Genomic DNA, 16366 nt, shown 5'->3' with positions numbered 1-16366 from the left:
TAAAGGTCTCCAGATCTAAAGTAATTTCACTCAAATAAAGGGTCTGTAGATGTGACTTCATCACATAAACACATGAATAATGTAATGATTCATTCTGTTCTCTCGCCTCAGCCCCTGTTACTCTGGACCCCAACTTTGCCCATTCACGCCTACAATTGGCTGGATGAACGTCACTCCTTCACACATACAGAGAAACCACTGAGGGTCAGCATGCAGCTGGACTGGGACAGGGGGAAAGTGATAGTTAGTGATCATCTAACCCGTACACACCTGCACACTTTAAAGCACACTTTTACTGAGAGAGTTTGCCCCTTTTTCTATAATTTCAGTTTCAATCCTGTGAGGATCTTGTCAGCAAAGATATTAATAACAGCGGACCAGAACAGTTAATGTTGCCTTGAATTAACATTCATACAAGACTTCTCTTGACGTTATCATAAAGAAGTTTTTCTATACAGTCCTGAGCCACGTGGAGAGGTCATATATCTTACCCTGAGGTCCAGCAAAGCCTACTCAGGATCCTTTGCTGAAGCCTGCAGAGGCCTCTGCAGAGGTCTCTGCCCTGTATGAAAATCATTCTGAAAGGACACAGAATCTCTATACTCCCTTATGTTTTATGTTATTAATATATTTAATGCAATGTTAGGCCTGTTTTCCCTGTAAACATTCTTTTTATTACCTCATTTACCCCCTGTCATGGCTTTATGCCATGAACTAATCTACTATTCTTTTATGCTACTCTTTTCAAACATTTTAACAAGTGTTTAGTCACATATAGAGTATATATGTAAGGTTGGTATGACACATAGGGATACGTGGAATTAGGCTGCCACAAGGAGTTCAATCCACTACCACAATAGTACTTGCCTTAGGTTGTCCCAGTGTACACCCAGGATCTTACCCGTCCTCGGTCACATGCCTTACTTGACTGACTATCATCAATCAGGTGATGTCAGCCTGGTGGTTAGATCTTCCGTAACAATTTGCCCACCTATAAGGCACTCTCCCATCTGATCCATCCACTAGCCACTTATGACATGTGTCCATCCAGGTCCTTTGATCAAATCATTAAATCAGCAGTCTGTCATATGCAATGTGGAACAAGGCAAACTTATGAACCATATCAAGTGAATAAGGGAAATCATCATAACTAAAATAAAAACATTTTTTTATTATTATAGAAAGCATAATTCAGAGTACAAAGTAGGTCAAAATTACACAAACTCATCAAGGGTATCAGGACCTCTGTCAAGCTGAAATGGATATTCAGATGCAGGTGTGACGTAGCAGAGTATCTGTGTATCGTATACTGGTGGAATCGCTATACATTCATAAGAAACAAACATCTGAGATGATACTGATTTATCAACAACTCTCACACTTAGACCTCAGATACATGGAATAGCACAAACCCGCATAATGCATGTAGGCCTATCCCTATCACTATGCTAGAAAATACATTTAAAATGATATGTTTCCATTTTCCAAACATTGAATCAAACCATCCAGTAATACTGTTATCAATACCAGAGTTCTCGGCTAAGTCATTGCATAATGACTCTTAACTTGGACAACGCTCTTGTAATAGAATCATCAGGTACAGTACTATTTGGAATAAAGGTACATCTGAATAACACTCCGTTTATTTCGCGCTAGTCCTGTAACTACTGTGAAATTGATTGAATATGATATGTTAGTGTATCTTAATCCTTCTGTAGTTGTGTGATTGACACATGTATGCATGTCCTTCCAGCTTAACCTTAACCAGTTGTTGGTGAAAACAAAATTGGGTTTACAGTAACAAAAGCAATCAAGAACATTACACAAATAGTACTTCTAATACCACACAGTCCTGGATGATGAAATGGATGCCACGGGATCATAGTCATTGTTTTGGTCCTAAACAGTTTCTAAGTTCAGCGCAGCTCTGGTATTCAGCGGCGCAGTATGGGCGCCATTTGGCTCACACCCTTACTGTGTTGCCAACGTAGGTTGGAGTCTGGATGAATGCTTACCAATCATTGCTATAGACTCTAAAAATCTAATGGAAATTGTTAGTCAAAATCCTCTGAGTGTTCAGACAGTATGGCAGTAAATTTTAATGTTTGTTTTCCCAGTGAAACCTTGTGTCCTGATCTTATCATTGGACAGGAGGAGGTGAGCACCTTCTGGCCCAATCACTGAGTGTGTGCAACCTGTATCTACCAGGAACTTGCACTTTGGGCTCCCCTGCTGATGAGGTTGGTGTTGCCAATTGTAACTGCTCCCCCCTCAGGTCTCCTGGGCACCTTCAATACCATCCTTCGTTGGGGCACGTGCGGCTTATGTGTCCAGGGTCTGAGGTCTCTGATCTTGCTGACGTTCTATTAAATGTTGAATTTTTGATATCCATCTTGCTGGTAAACAACATTATGTGGCATGTTGAGAGGTCTTTGCATTCCTCCTGTGTGCACACAGCAGATCATTCAAATATAAAATAAAAGTGCAGACTTTACAATTAGTAGAATAGAGCAGAATGTCCTGTCTTTTATTGCAGGTTAACATTAACAATCATTATTGAGGCACCCTCCGGAGAATGTCTAACAATCAAACAAAGAAACCACGTTTTTATACATTTTTATACTGATGTTGATGGTTTTGGATCTGCATGAATTTAAACATTTTTATTATGCTGTACTTGTTCTGAATTTATTTTAACCATATTAGATGCGAGTCCTTGACCAGCATGTCAATCAAAACTTCCATCTAGTTGCTCTTTTCACCCTTTTAAGAAAAACAGAACACACTGTAGCATCTAAATTCTAAAATGCATTGTAGTAAAGCAACACATTAAAGGTTATTTGGTTGTACTGTTCTATTGATCCTATAGTCAGTGGCTTTTAATAAGAAATGATCAGTTTTATTGGGCGTGTGTCTGTAAGAAGAACTACAGCTATCAGTGATATTTTTGGTTCAAGATTAATCATCAAGCAAATAATTGTGATTACACTTTGTCTGTTTAATTCAACTATTATACTATAAACCTAATATTTTAATAGGGTTGGCAACGTCCTAGATCAGATTACAGCTGCTGTAGCTATATGAAATACACATGTCCACAGTAGCCTAATTATAATATATACATATGGTTTAATGGTGATGTTCATTAACTCTTGGTAGGACTGCTCGATAGGTAGGATAACAACAGACCCGCCAAATAAGCGAAATGAGCGCCTGTTAAGGACTCCAAGTGGCCAGCAGAGGGCTCCCAAGAGCACTTAAATGTATTTATTTATTTAGTTATTTTTTTGTCCTGTTACGTCAATGGTGACTCAGATTTCTGCTACTAGGGTTTTTCATGTAACTGTACAAATAAACTGCAAACACAATTTCTTTTAGAACTTTGACCCAGTTTAATTTCACGGTTGCCAAAACATAATGAATCATAGCAATTTTTAAAAATTGCATTACTGGTTGTGCATCTCCTCCCTCTCGATGCTTTCCTCCATTTTTCTCTGATATCCCTCTTTCACTTTCTTATCGATCCAGCCAACAAGCTTCCTCCTCTTGCTCTTGTATTTTGGCCCGTCTCTTTTCACAACCTTGGGCTCTCTGTGGTCCCTGGATCAATAGAAGCCTGAGACTTTACAAGAGGTTCCTCAGACAGTGTAGTGCTGCTCTCATTCTCCACCCTGTACTCTGCTCTTGGCAATGCTGGGTCTGCTACGGAGGGTGGGGACATATCTGGCTGCTCCTCTGCAGGGCCTGGACTTGGGTGGAAGGGTGGGAGTCTGGGTCATCTTTATGGAGCTGTGTTTGTGGCTCTGTGACAGTGAGGATGTGTCAGCGGTTCCTTCTGTATGTTCTTCTGTTAGAGTGAATGGCATACGAACGTGGCTCCTCGCAGGGCTTTGTCACCGTTCCAAGCTGGTCGTATCCATTAAGGATTTGCATGCAAACCACTCGACGCGTAGTTAGGGGCAATAGTGGGTGGCTTGACTCATCATAGTGACGTTTCCAAGTGAGCCTTTTGTTGAGAAGTTGCGCACTGACTTGCTGGGTGATCTTGGGGACAGGCTCTAGGAGTCTGGTACTCACTGAAATGGCTGCACATGTCTGGCGTAACATCAGGCATTCAGCAGGAGACCCTTATCTTGGATCACAGGAGATATTACTGGTTAAGAAGATTCAGAAAGACATCAGTACCGTCCCTGTGTGATTTCTCCATGAGTTGCTTTGCACTGCGGACTGCCCTTTCCGCAAGACCATTTGACTGGGAAAACTCAGGACTGCTGGTGATGTGGACAAAATCCCACTGTTCGGCAGAATCTTTGAAATGGTGAATGGTGTATTCTCTAATTATCAGTGAAAGGGGTGTGGGGCGTACCATGGACTGAGAAATGTGTTTTCAATTTAGAGATGATTGTAGATGATGTCATGTTGTGGAGAAGGTCAATCTTAAACTAACTGGAGTATGAGTTGACGTGTACTTGGTAATGTTGCCCATGCCAGTGAAAGATGTCACTGTGGGCCATGGAAGACTCGGGATGGGGTGGAGAGGCTCTTTGGGACTTGGTGCTATTACATACTGTGCATGAGTGTAAATTCTCAGTGACGTCTTTTGACATTGTTGGCCAGAAGACAACACTCCTGGCCCTGCGCTTGGTCGCTTTGATACCTGGGTGTCCCCTGTGTACAATGTTGATGTACTCCTTGTGCAGGGATTGGGGAATGACTGCTTTGTGGCCTTTCATTATGATGCCATCCACCACTGAGTTCATCCCTGTACAGGAAGAAAGGACCAACAGCTGGTAGAAGTTGGTACTCTCTGACAGGCCATCCCTGCTGAATAACTGCACTGAGGGCTTGTAGTGTGTCCTCCTCTGTTGTGTGCTTTCTAAGCTCCTCGAGACGAGCTGTGGAGATGTAACTCACTGACATAACTTCGAAGGCATCGTCCTCGGCAGGACTTGACGGAGTTTGCATGTTTGCTCTTGAAAGTGTATCTGCTAGATACATATACTTGCCCTTTTTGTACACCAGATTGCGGTCGTAGCTCTGTAGCTTGAGCAGCATTCTCTGAAGACGAGCAGGGGCTGTGTGAATGGGCTTCTTCATGATTGTCACTAAAGGTTGGTGGTCTCTCTCAACAATTGTTGGTTTGCCATATATGTAGTCTCTGAATTTTGTGCAGGCAAACATGACAGCCAGGAACTCCTTCTCTATTTGAGCATACTGTGTGTGTGTCTGTGAGGACACGTGATGCAAATGCTACTGGTCTGCCATTTTGCAAAAATGCAGCTCCAAGTCCGAAGCATGATGCATCGCATGTGAGTTTGACTGGTTCTCTGACATAATAGTATGCCAATACTGGTGGACTAGACAGGCATGCATTGAGGCAGTTGAATGCCTCCTGATGCTGCTGGAACCAGCACCATGCAGTCTCTTTATGGGTTAGTTTCCTCAGGTGCATTGCGATGTCAATGAATTTGGTATATATTTGGCAAGGTAATTGACCATGCCTAGGAAGCATTGTAGGGACATGATGTCTGTAGAGACTGGTATGTTGATGATTGCTGCAGTTTTGGAAGGATCCGCTTTTAAACTGTCACTTATGAAGATGCTTACTTGGTCCAGGCAAAACTTGCACTTAACTGTATTCATCCTGAGGTTGACTTCTCTTGCACAACTGAGTACTTTCCTCAAGTTGAGATCATGTTCAGCTATTCCTCGGCCTCCGATGATGATGTCATCGACAATGACTGAGCATGGCTGGCCAGTGAACAGATGTTCCATGGAGCGCAGAAACTTCACTAGCAGAGCTGATGCTGAACGGCATTCGCAAAAACCTGTAGTGCCCAAGCAGGGTACTAAATCGATCTTAATCGCGGTGCCTCCGTAAGCTACAAGGCTCGCTGTTTCCTTTTGCCTTAGAAATTGTTCGCTATTAGTTATATGTTTAAAAGTCCTAGCGACGTTACGTTGAATTTTGCTCAGTTTCATTTCGATGAGCTTGCCATTTATGCGTATCGTGACGAATCCTTCGTCTTTTTCAGAAGCCGTGTAGTTGAGTTGACGCAATCGGTGACCTCGATGCCACCTACATAAAACGTTACATCTTCGCACGCTGTGTACTGTTCTACTGCCACTTCATGCATAGATGGTTTGAGGGCTTTAGTAGATGGTATTCTGTGACTTCGTGGTCTAGACTTGCAACAGAGTGTGAAATGGTTGTTTTCCGCAGTTACGACAGTTGTACGAAGGCCACTTATATCGTTAAATCTCCGAAATGGCAACTTTTCGCCTTGAACCATAAATCACTAATGAAAGACTCGACACGCTCACCTTATTTCTGGTTTCTAGAGTGAAAATTGGGCCTTTCCATCGTTCTGTTGCTCTGAGGGTTGCAGATTTCGCGAAACTTCCAGGGTCCTCTCTGGACTCCGCCGGGGAAATAATCGCTCCGTCTGCTCCAGGCGAGCATACCTCGTCTGCATAGACAAATGAGCGTTCACGTTCAACGGCCTCTGATCCTGCAATGTTGAGGAGAATATAGGCCCTTGCCAAAGGGTGCCACTGCGATGAAAATATCGTATTCTTTTGAAAATTCGCCCAGTTTTCGGCAACATTTTGGTTAAACTCTAAGGGGTCGGGCCTGCAAAATCCATCCACCATTGCAGCACGGCACTAACTACATTTAGCTAACGCTTTTATCTAAAGCGACTTACACTTATGACTGACTATAACTTGAGCAATTGAGGGGCCCAACACTAGCAACTTGGCAGTGGTGAGGCTTGAACCCACAACCTTGCAATTACAAATCCAATACCTTAACCACTGCCAAGTCATGGGCTAACAGGAGAAAAAAACGGACGAGCGGTCGCCGGTGAAAAAAAATCAGTCACAGGCTTCGTGCCGGATTCTGACACCATGTAAAGTCGTTGTACCAAATGATGCAAACTCCGTATAGAACGTTGACTTGGTTTAATTAACGGCCTTGAGACAGGGCTTGAGAGTACTGCCGGTCTTGTCTTACAGATACGTGTCATATGTGGACACGGGCAGACTCTTGCATGCTGATTGGCCCAGCGAACAAAACTCTTGCAGCTATGGTCGCTCGTAGCAGACAAACAGGACATTTTTTCAAATGATCTACACGCTTGTCAATTAAATTTTATAAACATCGCACTGTTCTACATCCCGCGTCAATTTTCCAGGATAAAATTTTAATGTTTTCATTCTTTTCTTAAGTTTCCACCTGCTTTTCTAATCGACCGCATAGTCTACAATGGAGAGTGTCACTTGTGGACAGACGCTCTTTTTTAAAAAGAATCTTGAGTTTATGGCTACCTTTTTAAAAATCTTAAGTGTAAAAAAATCATAAGTCCAACACACTTCTGGTGCGTAATTCAGGCTTATATGCTGTACTGCTTTCCGCCATCTCTTACTCCCAAATGAGAACGTGAACGTATGTGTATATATAGTTGCCGCTTGGTGGCCTCACAATACTTCTATGACGACATTAGCCTTTCTCAGTTCCCTTCCCTGTCAATGCATATCTATGAATTCATAATACAGCAGATACCTGGTTTGTAAATATGTAAGTCACAGTGCAGTGGAATTATCCACACTTGTATAGAATTGAAATCAATATTTTAAAACACTGGATCCAACTCATGAAGATCTGTATAGTTAATATGGGTCTTGTTGCATGATTAGGTATCGAGTGCATTAGGGTCAACACCAGTATGTGCAGGATCCTTCATGAATAAGAATGAACGTGTATGGTGACTTTTGAGATTCGCGATCAGTGTTGTATTTCTTGAAATCAGGTCTACATCTTCAAGTATCGCATGCCCAGGGCCACCTGAATTCTGTAAAAATACTGGAGATTCAATATACCTAGTGTCAAAGATTTTATTCAAGATTTAAACCAATTTGTTCTTGTCATCACTGTCTGAAACTCAATCAGAGTGATAGTAGAATTATTTCCTGTTAAATCAAACATATTTATATATTTATTTGAATAGTCTTGAGAGAGAGAGAGAGAGAGAGAGAGAGAGAGAGAGAGAGAGAGAGAGAGAGAGAGAGAGAGAGAGAGAGAGAGAAATTGTATGCAGTGCAATGGTGGACTCCTGACATATCTATTCTATATAAGTCTTTAAAAAACAGAACATTTTTGAAATGTATTTTTTTATTCATTAGAAAAACATTTTTAATCTAATACACAGACTGCCATTATCCAGTATGGGCTGCCAACCATAGAAATGGTGCAACATGATTGAAAGGTCATGCTTGTGTCTTTAAACAAAAAGATATTTCAAACAAAACTACATTTGAGTAGAAACGAGATATTAGGTTACTACCGAGTTATAGCAGAAGACCCATTCCAAGCAAAAAATGTTCATCTGAAACTTTGTAAACTGCTACAAATCAAAAATACATTAGTCACTCTATGTAAATAAATAAGAATATGTGAACTTCACATTTTGTATTGTCATTTTATCCTCTAGAATAGACCTTGTTCTTCTTGCCTTCAATAAGAAATAAGATTTGCTCAGTAATTGGCAAAACCATAGATTGGGCAAAAAACATTTTTACATCCCCTTTTGTAATGGGTTTTATTTTCTTTCACATGCATTTTACTTTAAGTGGTTAAAAAAAAAAAGCAGCAAGACTTTGCTACTTGATCATGTTTTAAAATTAACATTTTGTGACATTTGATGTCTTTTTCATGTTCAAAATACATTTTTATGAAAAACATTTCATAAGGGCACCTAGAGCCTTGGGTGCATTTTAAGTCAGTCAGTAACCCCATTGGCCAATTTTCCCACACCCATATTAAGCAGAATCTTGGAGTACAAAGAAGTGCCAGTGGTGCTTCAACATTGGCACTACAGTTTAGTTCAAGGCTAGGCTTAATCCCTATCTGGGAAACTGGCCCATAATGTCAGGAGGGAGCTTGAGGCATGACACTAATTTTAGGTCACTAAATTTGACTGCTTAGCCAGGAGTCTGTGCAGGGTTCAGTACTGGCAGGCTTTGGCTACACTAGGCAGCATAAGGCAAATACAGTGGAAGAGCACCTTCCCATCAGCACAGCTCCCACCTGCCAAACAGGTAGAGGACTTGACTGACTCAACGGCTCTGCCGTGCTGCTGTTCAAATGGGTCCGTGGGTTAGGCTTCCTGTGCTGACCAGCTAGTTCATTTTAGAAAAGAGAAACAACATAAGGCATTTTTTGCAGCTTGTGTTAAAACCAATTTGTGTATTTTAAAAACGATAAACCTGGACTTTTTTTTCCCCTTTTCTTAGAAAATGTTATTAAGCCCTGAAAACTGGGCAGCTAGCTTGCAAGTTTTGTTTTTACATAAATATTCATTATAAAACACAACAAAAACAAACTAATAAAAAAGAAAGCAAATACGTTTTTCATTATATAAAAATAAGCATCTTTTTTTTCCCGCCCGCGGCCTCCACGCGAGGCATGATGTGGTTAGGAGGGAGTGAATACAGAGGAGAAACACTAGCATGCAGTTTAAAACCATCACAAGCAAAAACTCTCAAGATGTTGGTGTCCAGGTAGATTATGATAGAAAAGATAAATCATTACCAAACGCTACATAACAAGGATTTCCAAACATCAGCATTACTCAGACACTTGCTTTTTTTTTTTCTGGCCTTCTATTCTGGAGTTTGTTTTACAAAAAAGTCGACTCGCCTATATCTCTATGCAATAAAAGCAGACTCTTCTCACTCAATACGCCTCTCCAGAAGGTTGTGCTCTGTAAACTGTGTGTGTACTTGTGTGAGATAAATGTAATAAATGTAAATGCCTATATACAGTACTACAAAACTCTAGATTTGTTTCTAAAATCCCCTTTTTAGTATTTTTTCTGTCTGTAGTGCATGAGCATTGCTAAACTCACCATGTAAACTGGTTAACGTAATGGCTTGAACAAGTGTGTAAATCTTTGTGTAAAAGTTTTTATTCCATTGTGTGTGTGTCTCTCTCTGTGTGTGTGTGTGTGTGTGTGTGTGTGTGTGTGTGTGTGTGTGTGTGTGTGTGTGTTTCAGTCACTGGCATCCAGGCCCAGCCTGGTCATGCTGGCTGCAGACAGGTCATCTTCATCTCCGCTGTCATCTGTTTCCTCTTCACTGTGATTACCCATCATGACCTGCTGCATTGCGAGCGTCGCTCCATCCGATGAGAGAGCCTGGAAGCCATCTACAGTCATCCCAACAGCAACCACGGTACCTGAATACGGAAAGGACACTAGCTAGTGAAACACTATATGGACACACAAAGCTTGCATAAGTCACAGTATGAATGCTAAAGAATGGGATTGTTTTATCTTTCCTTGTATACCAGAAAGAGTTTAGGCTATTACAGATACAATGGGTGATCTTGGGATAAAACATGCTACACTGAGGGCTGCTGTTCCAGATTCTGAGTGTTTGTTTGAGGCAACGTCTGGTGGACAGCTGTGCTTGTGCAAAATGTTCACAGTGCACAGGAGCACTGTGCCTCTGTGTTCTACATCAGGTTTTCTGCAATCTGACTTCATCTGTGGAAAGTACCATCAGCCATGGTGAGCTGCTGTTGGGGTCCAGAGGAGGCAATCGAGTCAGGCCAGAAGCGCTGCAAGGGGCGGTTTTGTGGAGTCTTTTTCTTGGTTTTGGGTGTCTCTGTGGAGCTGGCATCTAACATGGGTTGCAGGATCCGCCTCCGTGCATTAATGAACCTATAACAAAGATGCAGAGAATGGTTTCAATTAATCAGCTTCTCAGAGAGTAAGCAAATGACCAAGCAGCTAGGATCTAGGCATAAATCATCTGTGGGGATGAAGAATGTTATTCTGAGAAACAGTCAGATGCTGATTCATGTATTCATCTCCTCTTTTCTTCTCACTCTCAACATTGTTTTTCTGATTTGGTAAACATTTCTGAAAAGTGTCAGGAAAACATAGAAACAAAAGAAACAACGCTTGCTCAGTAGGACAGCATAACATACCAGTTATTGACCTGGAGCAAAGTCAAATTGGTTTGAGAAGCAATCTGTTTCTTCTCATCTTCAGTAGGATAAGGGTGCTGAGAGAGATATAAACCAAATGGTTATGACCACAAAGCTGAAATCAGACAACACTGATAAGGCCATAACAATGTGAAACAGAAAACAGGTTGTTTTTCCCTTGACTGGCAGGCTCACCCCAATGTGTTGAAAGAGCCACGTACGCATGATGCTGGTGGCTTGTTTTGGAAGAACACCACGCTTATTTTTAGATGAGCTGTCATCAGCACTAAGGAAGCTCAAATCCTGATTCAGTTGCAGTTGTAGCTGGTTAGACAAAAAAAACAACAAACAAACAGCAAGTGAGGCTGGGCGCACACACTTGAGCATTATGCTGTTTTCATGTGCATGTGTGTATTCTGCTGTTTTACGTGTAAACTGAGCATTGTGCACACCTGGGGGTTCTGAATGCGTATGCTGCCTGGTGAGATAGCCTGGGTAACCACATGGCCTTGTGGCGTTACTACGGTGACTGGCTGATAAACTGTACCACCTGAAGGGCCCCCAAAATTAATAATAATAAAGATATATATAGATATATAGATATATATATATATATATATAAAACATTAGTATAGAATTATCAATGTACTTAAGACTACATCATGTTGAGATTTTTTCATTAAATACATAGCAGATGAAGAAAAACATTGAAATGGGCCTTAGCCCATAGAGATGCACCTGCCACCATCTGTGGGGGATTAACTGTTGTCACGGTAACATTGCCTTGTTGCAGAGCTGATGCAGGGACGACAACGCCCTGGGGGCTGAGTGCCCCAGAGAAAGAGCTAGAGGCCTGAAAAAGAAAACACATAATGATAAGAAATAAACCAGATCAGAGGCACACTAAGCCCAGACAAATAAAAGTCCCCCAAAAATTCCATATGTAATTTCTCTCCTTATTCTACTTTACACAAGTATAGACAGGAACATTACAGTGAAATGGAACATGCTGCCTCTCAGGCTGTGTGAGTATGTCAGCGGCAGCCCTGTTCTATTACCACTTCAAAGTGGAAGGTAAGACATTGATGCAAAGCATTACTGAGAGCTGTGCATCTGATTAATACCATTTCCAGGTATAAACAAAAGTGGATCAGAGCTGACCTGTGCAGGTAAGAGTCAGTAAGGTGACTTAACTAGAGCGTACCTGTGTCTGTACAGGAGAGTACGGGCTGCCTGGTTCTCCACTCAGTAGAGTCTCGCTGTTCATCTTGGTCTTGAGGCAGGCAATGTAGCGGCTGCAGAAATCCTTACATAGGTCACTGACCTTCTCCAGCTCAAGCAAGTGAATCCGCAACACCTGAATGGCCTTCACCATCTGCACACATACATGCCATTTACTCCTGTCTCAAAGCTATAGTACTATCCACACACCACATGGCTATAGCCAGTGGTGCTGATACAAGTCAGATCTGTCAGATAAGCAGTGGCAGACAGTAAATCTGATAACTGCTACTCTGGCAAGAATAGTTTTCTCCTTGCGACTGTTGCAGTTTTTAATAAGCAGTTTGGTGGCTTGTTTTCATAGTTCTAATTTAATGCTGCTGACATAAAGGGAAGATCATGAATCACACTGTGGAGGGACATCTACAGATCTTCAGATTTTTATATATTTAAGATTTTCAGACTGTGCTTTGCAAAATAGCTTTTTCTAAACAGTGCCACAGAAATACCAAAAACAACACATTATGCACTCTGCCAATCAGCAATAAAAGAGGTCATTTGCAACAGAACAGGAATTCTTACTAGATTGTCCAGCTCAGGGTCCTCACTGAAGAAAGCCTTGCCATCTTTCTCCTGGCTGCGTACAAAATTCTCAATATCAACATCAAAGCTTGCTGATGTAACACATTCTGAGCTCTGAGTAGACTGCTCACACTTCTCAAACAGCAGGGCTAGGAGCGGAAAGAGTGGATGCCTGCAGTACACAGAAAAGAGCGTACTACTCATTAATACTGAAAAGTGATGAATGAATGCTGAACAAAAATTCAAAGGGAAACCACTTATCACATTTAGCAATCTCCAGAACCAGACAAAACAAACAAACCAAAGGAGAAACGACCTTATAACCCACCAAGCTGTTGTGCCTCGCCATATCTAGGTGGGTCTCCATGTATAAATCAGTACCTGTATATGGATGCTTTGTCTGCATCCATTGGAGTCTGAGGTTCAGTGAGAGTGGGACTGCAGGTTACCCCTGGGCCTGTGTCAGCAAAGCTCTGCTCTGGGTCACCATCTCCCTGCTCCACTGCCTGCATCTACACAAGGGGAATCAACATAGCCACAACTACTACAAATGCTGCAGAAAAGGACGAAAAAATATGTACTATGTAGCCCAAATACTAATATGCCTTATAAATCAAAGTTAAAGTGAATTGTCTCTAAATAGCAATGTGTCTTTGTTATTTTTGATATTAAGCTATTATTAGTATGAGAATATATAGATATTAGTATATTAGTATGAGAATGTGACTTTGATTGAACCTGTGTGATTGTAAATGCCCACCTGTTGCATTCCCTCCTGGTACTTGTTTACTGACACAGGCTGGCCTGCCATCATGTTCACTGTAGCCACAGCCAACACTGAAGCATTATATGGGCAGTAAATCACCTAAAATATGATTAACCATAAACAGTTACAAGCAAATATGATAAAGGAACAATATATATCTGGAGTAGGACATATACAACAGACATACAATAAATGGCCAGAAGTATGTGGACACTCTTCTAATTATTGAGTTCAGGTGCTTCAGCCATATTCCTTGTATAAAATTAAGTACATAGCAATGTAATCTCCATAGTCAAACACTGGCATTGCAATGGGTTGTTATGAAGAGCTCAGTGACTTTAAACTAACAGGATGCAACTGTCACAAGTCAGTTTGTGCAATTTCTGCCCTGCTAGATCTTTAAGTGGTCAACTGTAAGTGCTGTTTCTGTAAAATGTAAATGTCTTTGAGCAACAACAGGTCAGCCAGAAAGTGGTAAACAACAAACTGAGCATGGCCACAGAGTGCTAAAGAGTGCAAACATCCCCTATTCTTCATTTTATCACTCTACATCATCAGAGTTCTGAACTGCGACTGGAAGCAACAGCACAAGCACTGGGAACATCATGAAATGGATTTCCATAGCAGAGCAGCTACACACAAGCCTAATATCATTATGCACAATGTCAAGTGGTGGCTGGAGTGGTGTAAAGCAAACTGCCACTGGACTCTGAAATGGTGGAAATGTGTTCTCTGGAGTGAAGAATCATCTATGTAGCATTCTGATAAATCAGGTTTGGTGGTTGCCAGTAGAATGTAACTTACAAACTGTCAACAGTAAAGATTAATGTAGGAGAAATAATAGTCAAAGGCTGTTTTTCAGGGTTTGGACAATGTCTGTGGTCCTTGTGCACAAAGACATAGTGTGACAAGTTTAGTGTGGAGGAACTACACAGAACCGTGACCTCAACTCAACTGCACACCTTTGGGATTAACTAGAACGTCGGTTATGATTTCCAGTTTAATGCCCTCGACTTTGTAATGGGATGTTCAACAAGGTCATATAATTATGATCAGGTGACCACATACCTTTGGCCACATTGCGTATTTGGTCCTGACAGAGTTGGTAAACATGTCAGTTATAGCGTAAAAACACACCAATAGCATGTGTTTTTTAAATCTCGTTTTAGAGCGATTTCATAATATACACGTGTAGATGGAGAGCAGCGTGTTAAAATTCTGTTTGGTTTTTTACACGGTAATCGATATAAAGTTTACACCATGGTATACTGCCGCCATTTGAGTGGTGATGAGTAATCAGGTTTACCACACACCCACTACCATTCAGCTGTACAGCGTTACAGGCAGGCAGGGGTTTTGTTTTCTGTCTTAATCTTTAAAAATAGTCATATGTAGACATTTTGCAACATGCACATACGTCTCAGCGAGTTACTATTAACTAAGATAGCAGAAAATTTAATGTTATTCAAATTATTCATTCAAAATTGTATACATCTTGGCACTTTAAAATATGCTTGAGGTACTAATAAAATTAAATGCTCGTTAGCTGCTTAGGAAACGAGGAAAATAAATGTTGAAAGCAGCTAGCGTTAGCTAACAACTAAGGTTGCTAACCTAGCTAGCAGCGTTACCAGGCCTAGCTAAGCTAGATGTGGTAACGCTAGCTGTATAAACTTTGGGAAACATTTAGGCCGTATCGCCACGAAATATAATCTTTTTTTGTGGTGGTGCCGCCAGGTTCGTGTAACTGGCAGATCGTGTTATAGCTCGCAGAAATACCCATATACATCGTCTAAAATTACAAATCTAACACGAAAACAGTAAATCGCTCTAGCTAGGCTAGCTAACCTAGCGGCCAGTATTTACTTCACGAAGTGTTTGCATCAGTTAGTGTGACGCATCAGCATGCCATCTAGACTTGAATCATTGGAATTTTTCCCTTTAAACACGCATTGCTGTCGACTCGCCCTGTCTCTAAGTAGCTAGGATACTTGTTTTTGATTTTAAAACCAGCCCACTCGAGGTTAGTCAAGCGAGGGGACAGCTGCCCTACACCTCCCCCTGCTTGACTGGCGACTGAAGAGGGAGGCACAGATGCTGCTAAGACTGGGCCTTGTGTTCGCCCTCGCTACAAACAGAAAACCTCCTCTCTCTCTCTCTCTCCAAAAAAGCCGACATATTTTTTTTCCCCGTTTGTAAGGTAACCGGGCCGTGCGAGAATCTACATTAGGTCGAAATTTCGCATGCTATTATAACCTCGCCTTAGTACTTTATTCAGGCCGTGGCGTTTTAGTTGTTCGGATTGTTTGATTGATAGGGAAGGGAAAAAGAGGATTTTGAGTGACAGCTTACCTGGGTGCCAATCTTCGTCACACTGACAAGCGGCTGCAGCAATCGGGATCCGCAGTTGTCGCGTTGCGTCACCACGTACGGGCACGCAAACTATTTTGAATATGAATATTTATGAAGTGGGAGGAGACATGACGTGTGAAACGCTAGGCCACCGTCCACACGAGAAGCTGCAGCGGCCTGCCCGTGGCTTCACGCTACATGTCGTCCTGTTGTTCCGTCGTTAGCAAAATCTACGTTTTTTCAATTTAGTTTTTTTCTTGGACTTGTCCATATATTTACTGCAGCCTTTTCATTCGCACCATTGTGAAAGCACTTCTAATGACAAAGATGAGATGAAAAAAACTAGGTTATTCCCTTACGGCATTAAGTGGACAACAAATTCTATACATTTATTGCTTCCTCTAGCTGTGTATAACCAAGTAAAGGCTACAGGATGCTAAAGAAATCTAAAC

At 41.5% G+C, this 16366-nt stretch overlaps 1 protein-coding gene across 3 annotated transcripts; it reads right to left on the bottom strand.

Annotated features, from left to right (window-relative positions):
- Positions 1–8155: 8155 nt before the first annotated feature.
- On the bottom strand, positions 8156–16069 carry pknox1.1 (pbx/knotted 1 homeobox 1.1). 3 transcript variants are annotated; one of them, XM_027030854.3, is made up of 11 exons: positions 15915–16069; positions 13557–13661; positions 13178–13308; positions 12797–12968; positions 12198–12368; positions 11732–11846; positions 11446–11543; positions 11189–11317; positions 10994–11070; positions 10561–10724; positions 8156–10237 (listed from the first exon to the last, which is right to left on the bottom strand). In XM_027030854.3, exons 2-11 carry the CDS (start codon positions 13608–13610, stop codon positions 10053–10055), a joined length of 1296 nt encoding a protein of 431 aa, XP_026886655.1. In that variant the 5' UTR covers positions 13611–13661; positions 15915–16069; the 3' UTR covers positions 8156–10052. The 3 variants fall into 3 exon arrangements, with proteins under 3 accessions (XP_026886655.1, XP_026886653.1, XP_026886656.1); XM_027030852.3 differs by lacking the exon at positions 15915–16069 and adding an exon at positions 14631–15835; XM_027030855.3 differs by lacking the exon at positions 15915–16069 and adding an exon at positions 13750–13769.
- Between the last annotated feature and the right edge of the window lie 297 nt (positions 16070–16366).

Source organism: Electrophorus electricus, chromosome 4, assembly GCF_041902795.1.
Source record: "Electrophorus electricus isolate QZ-2024a chromosome 4, ASM4190279v1, whole genome shotgun sequence".
NCBI classification, from domain to species: domain Eukaryota; kingdom Metazoa; phylum Chordata; class Actinopteri; order Gymnotiformes; family Gymnotidae; genus Electrophorus; species Electrophorus electricus.
Note: the sequence above shows the minus strand (reverse complement) of the source record. Positions and strands in the feature narration are given on the sequence as shown.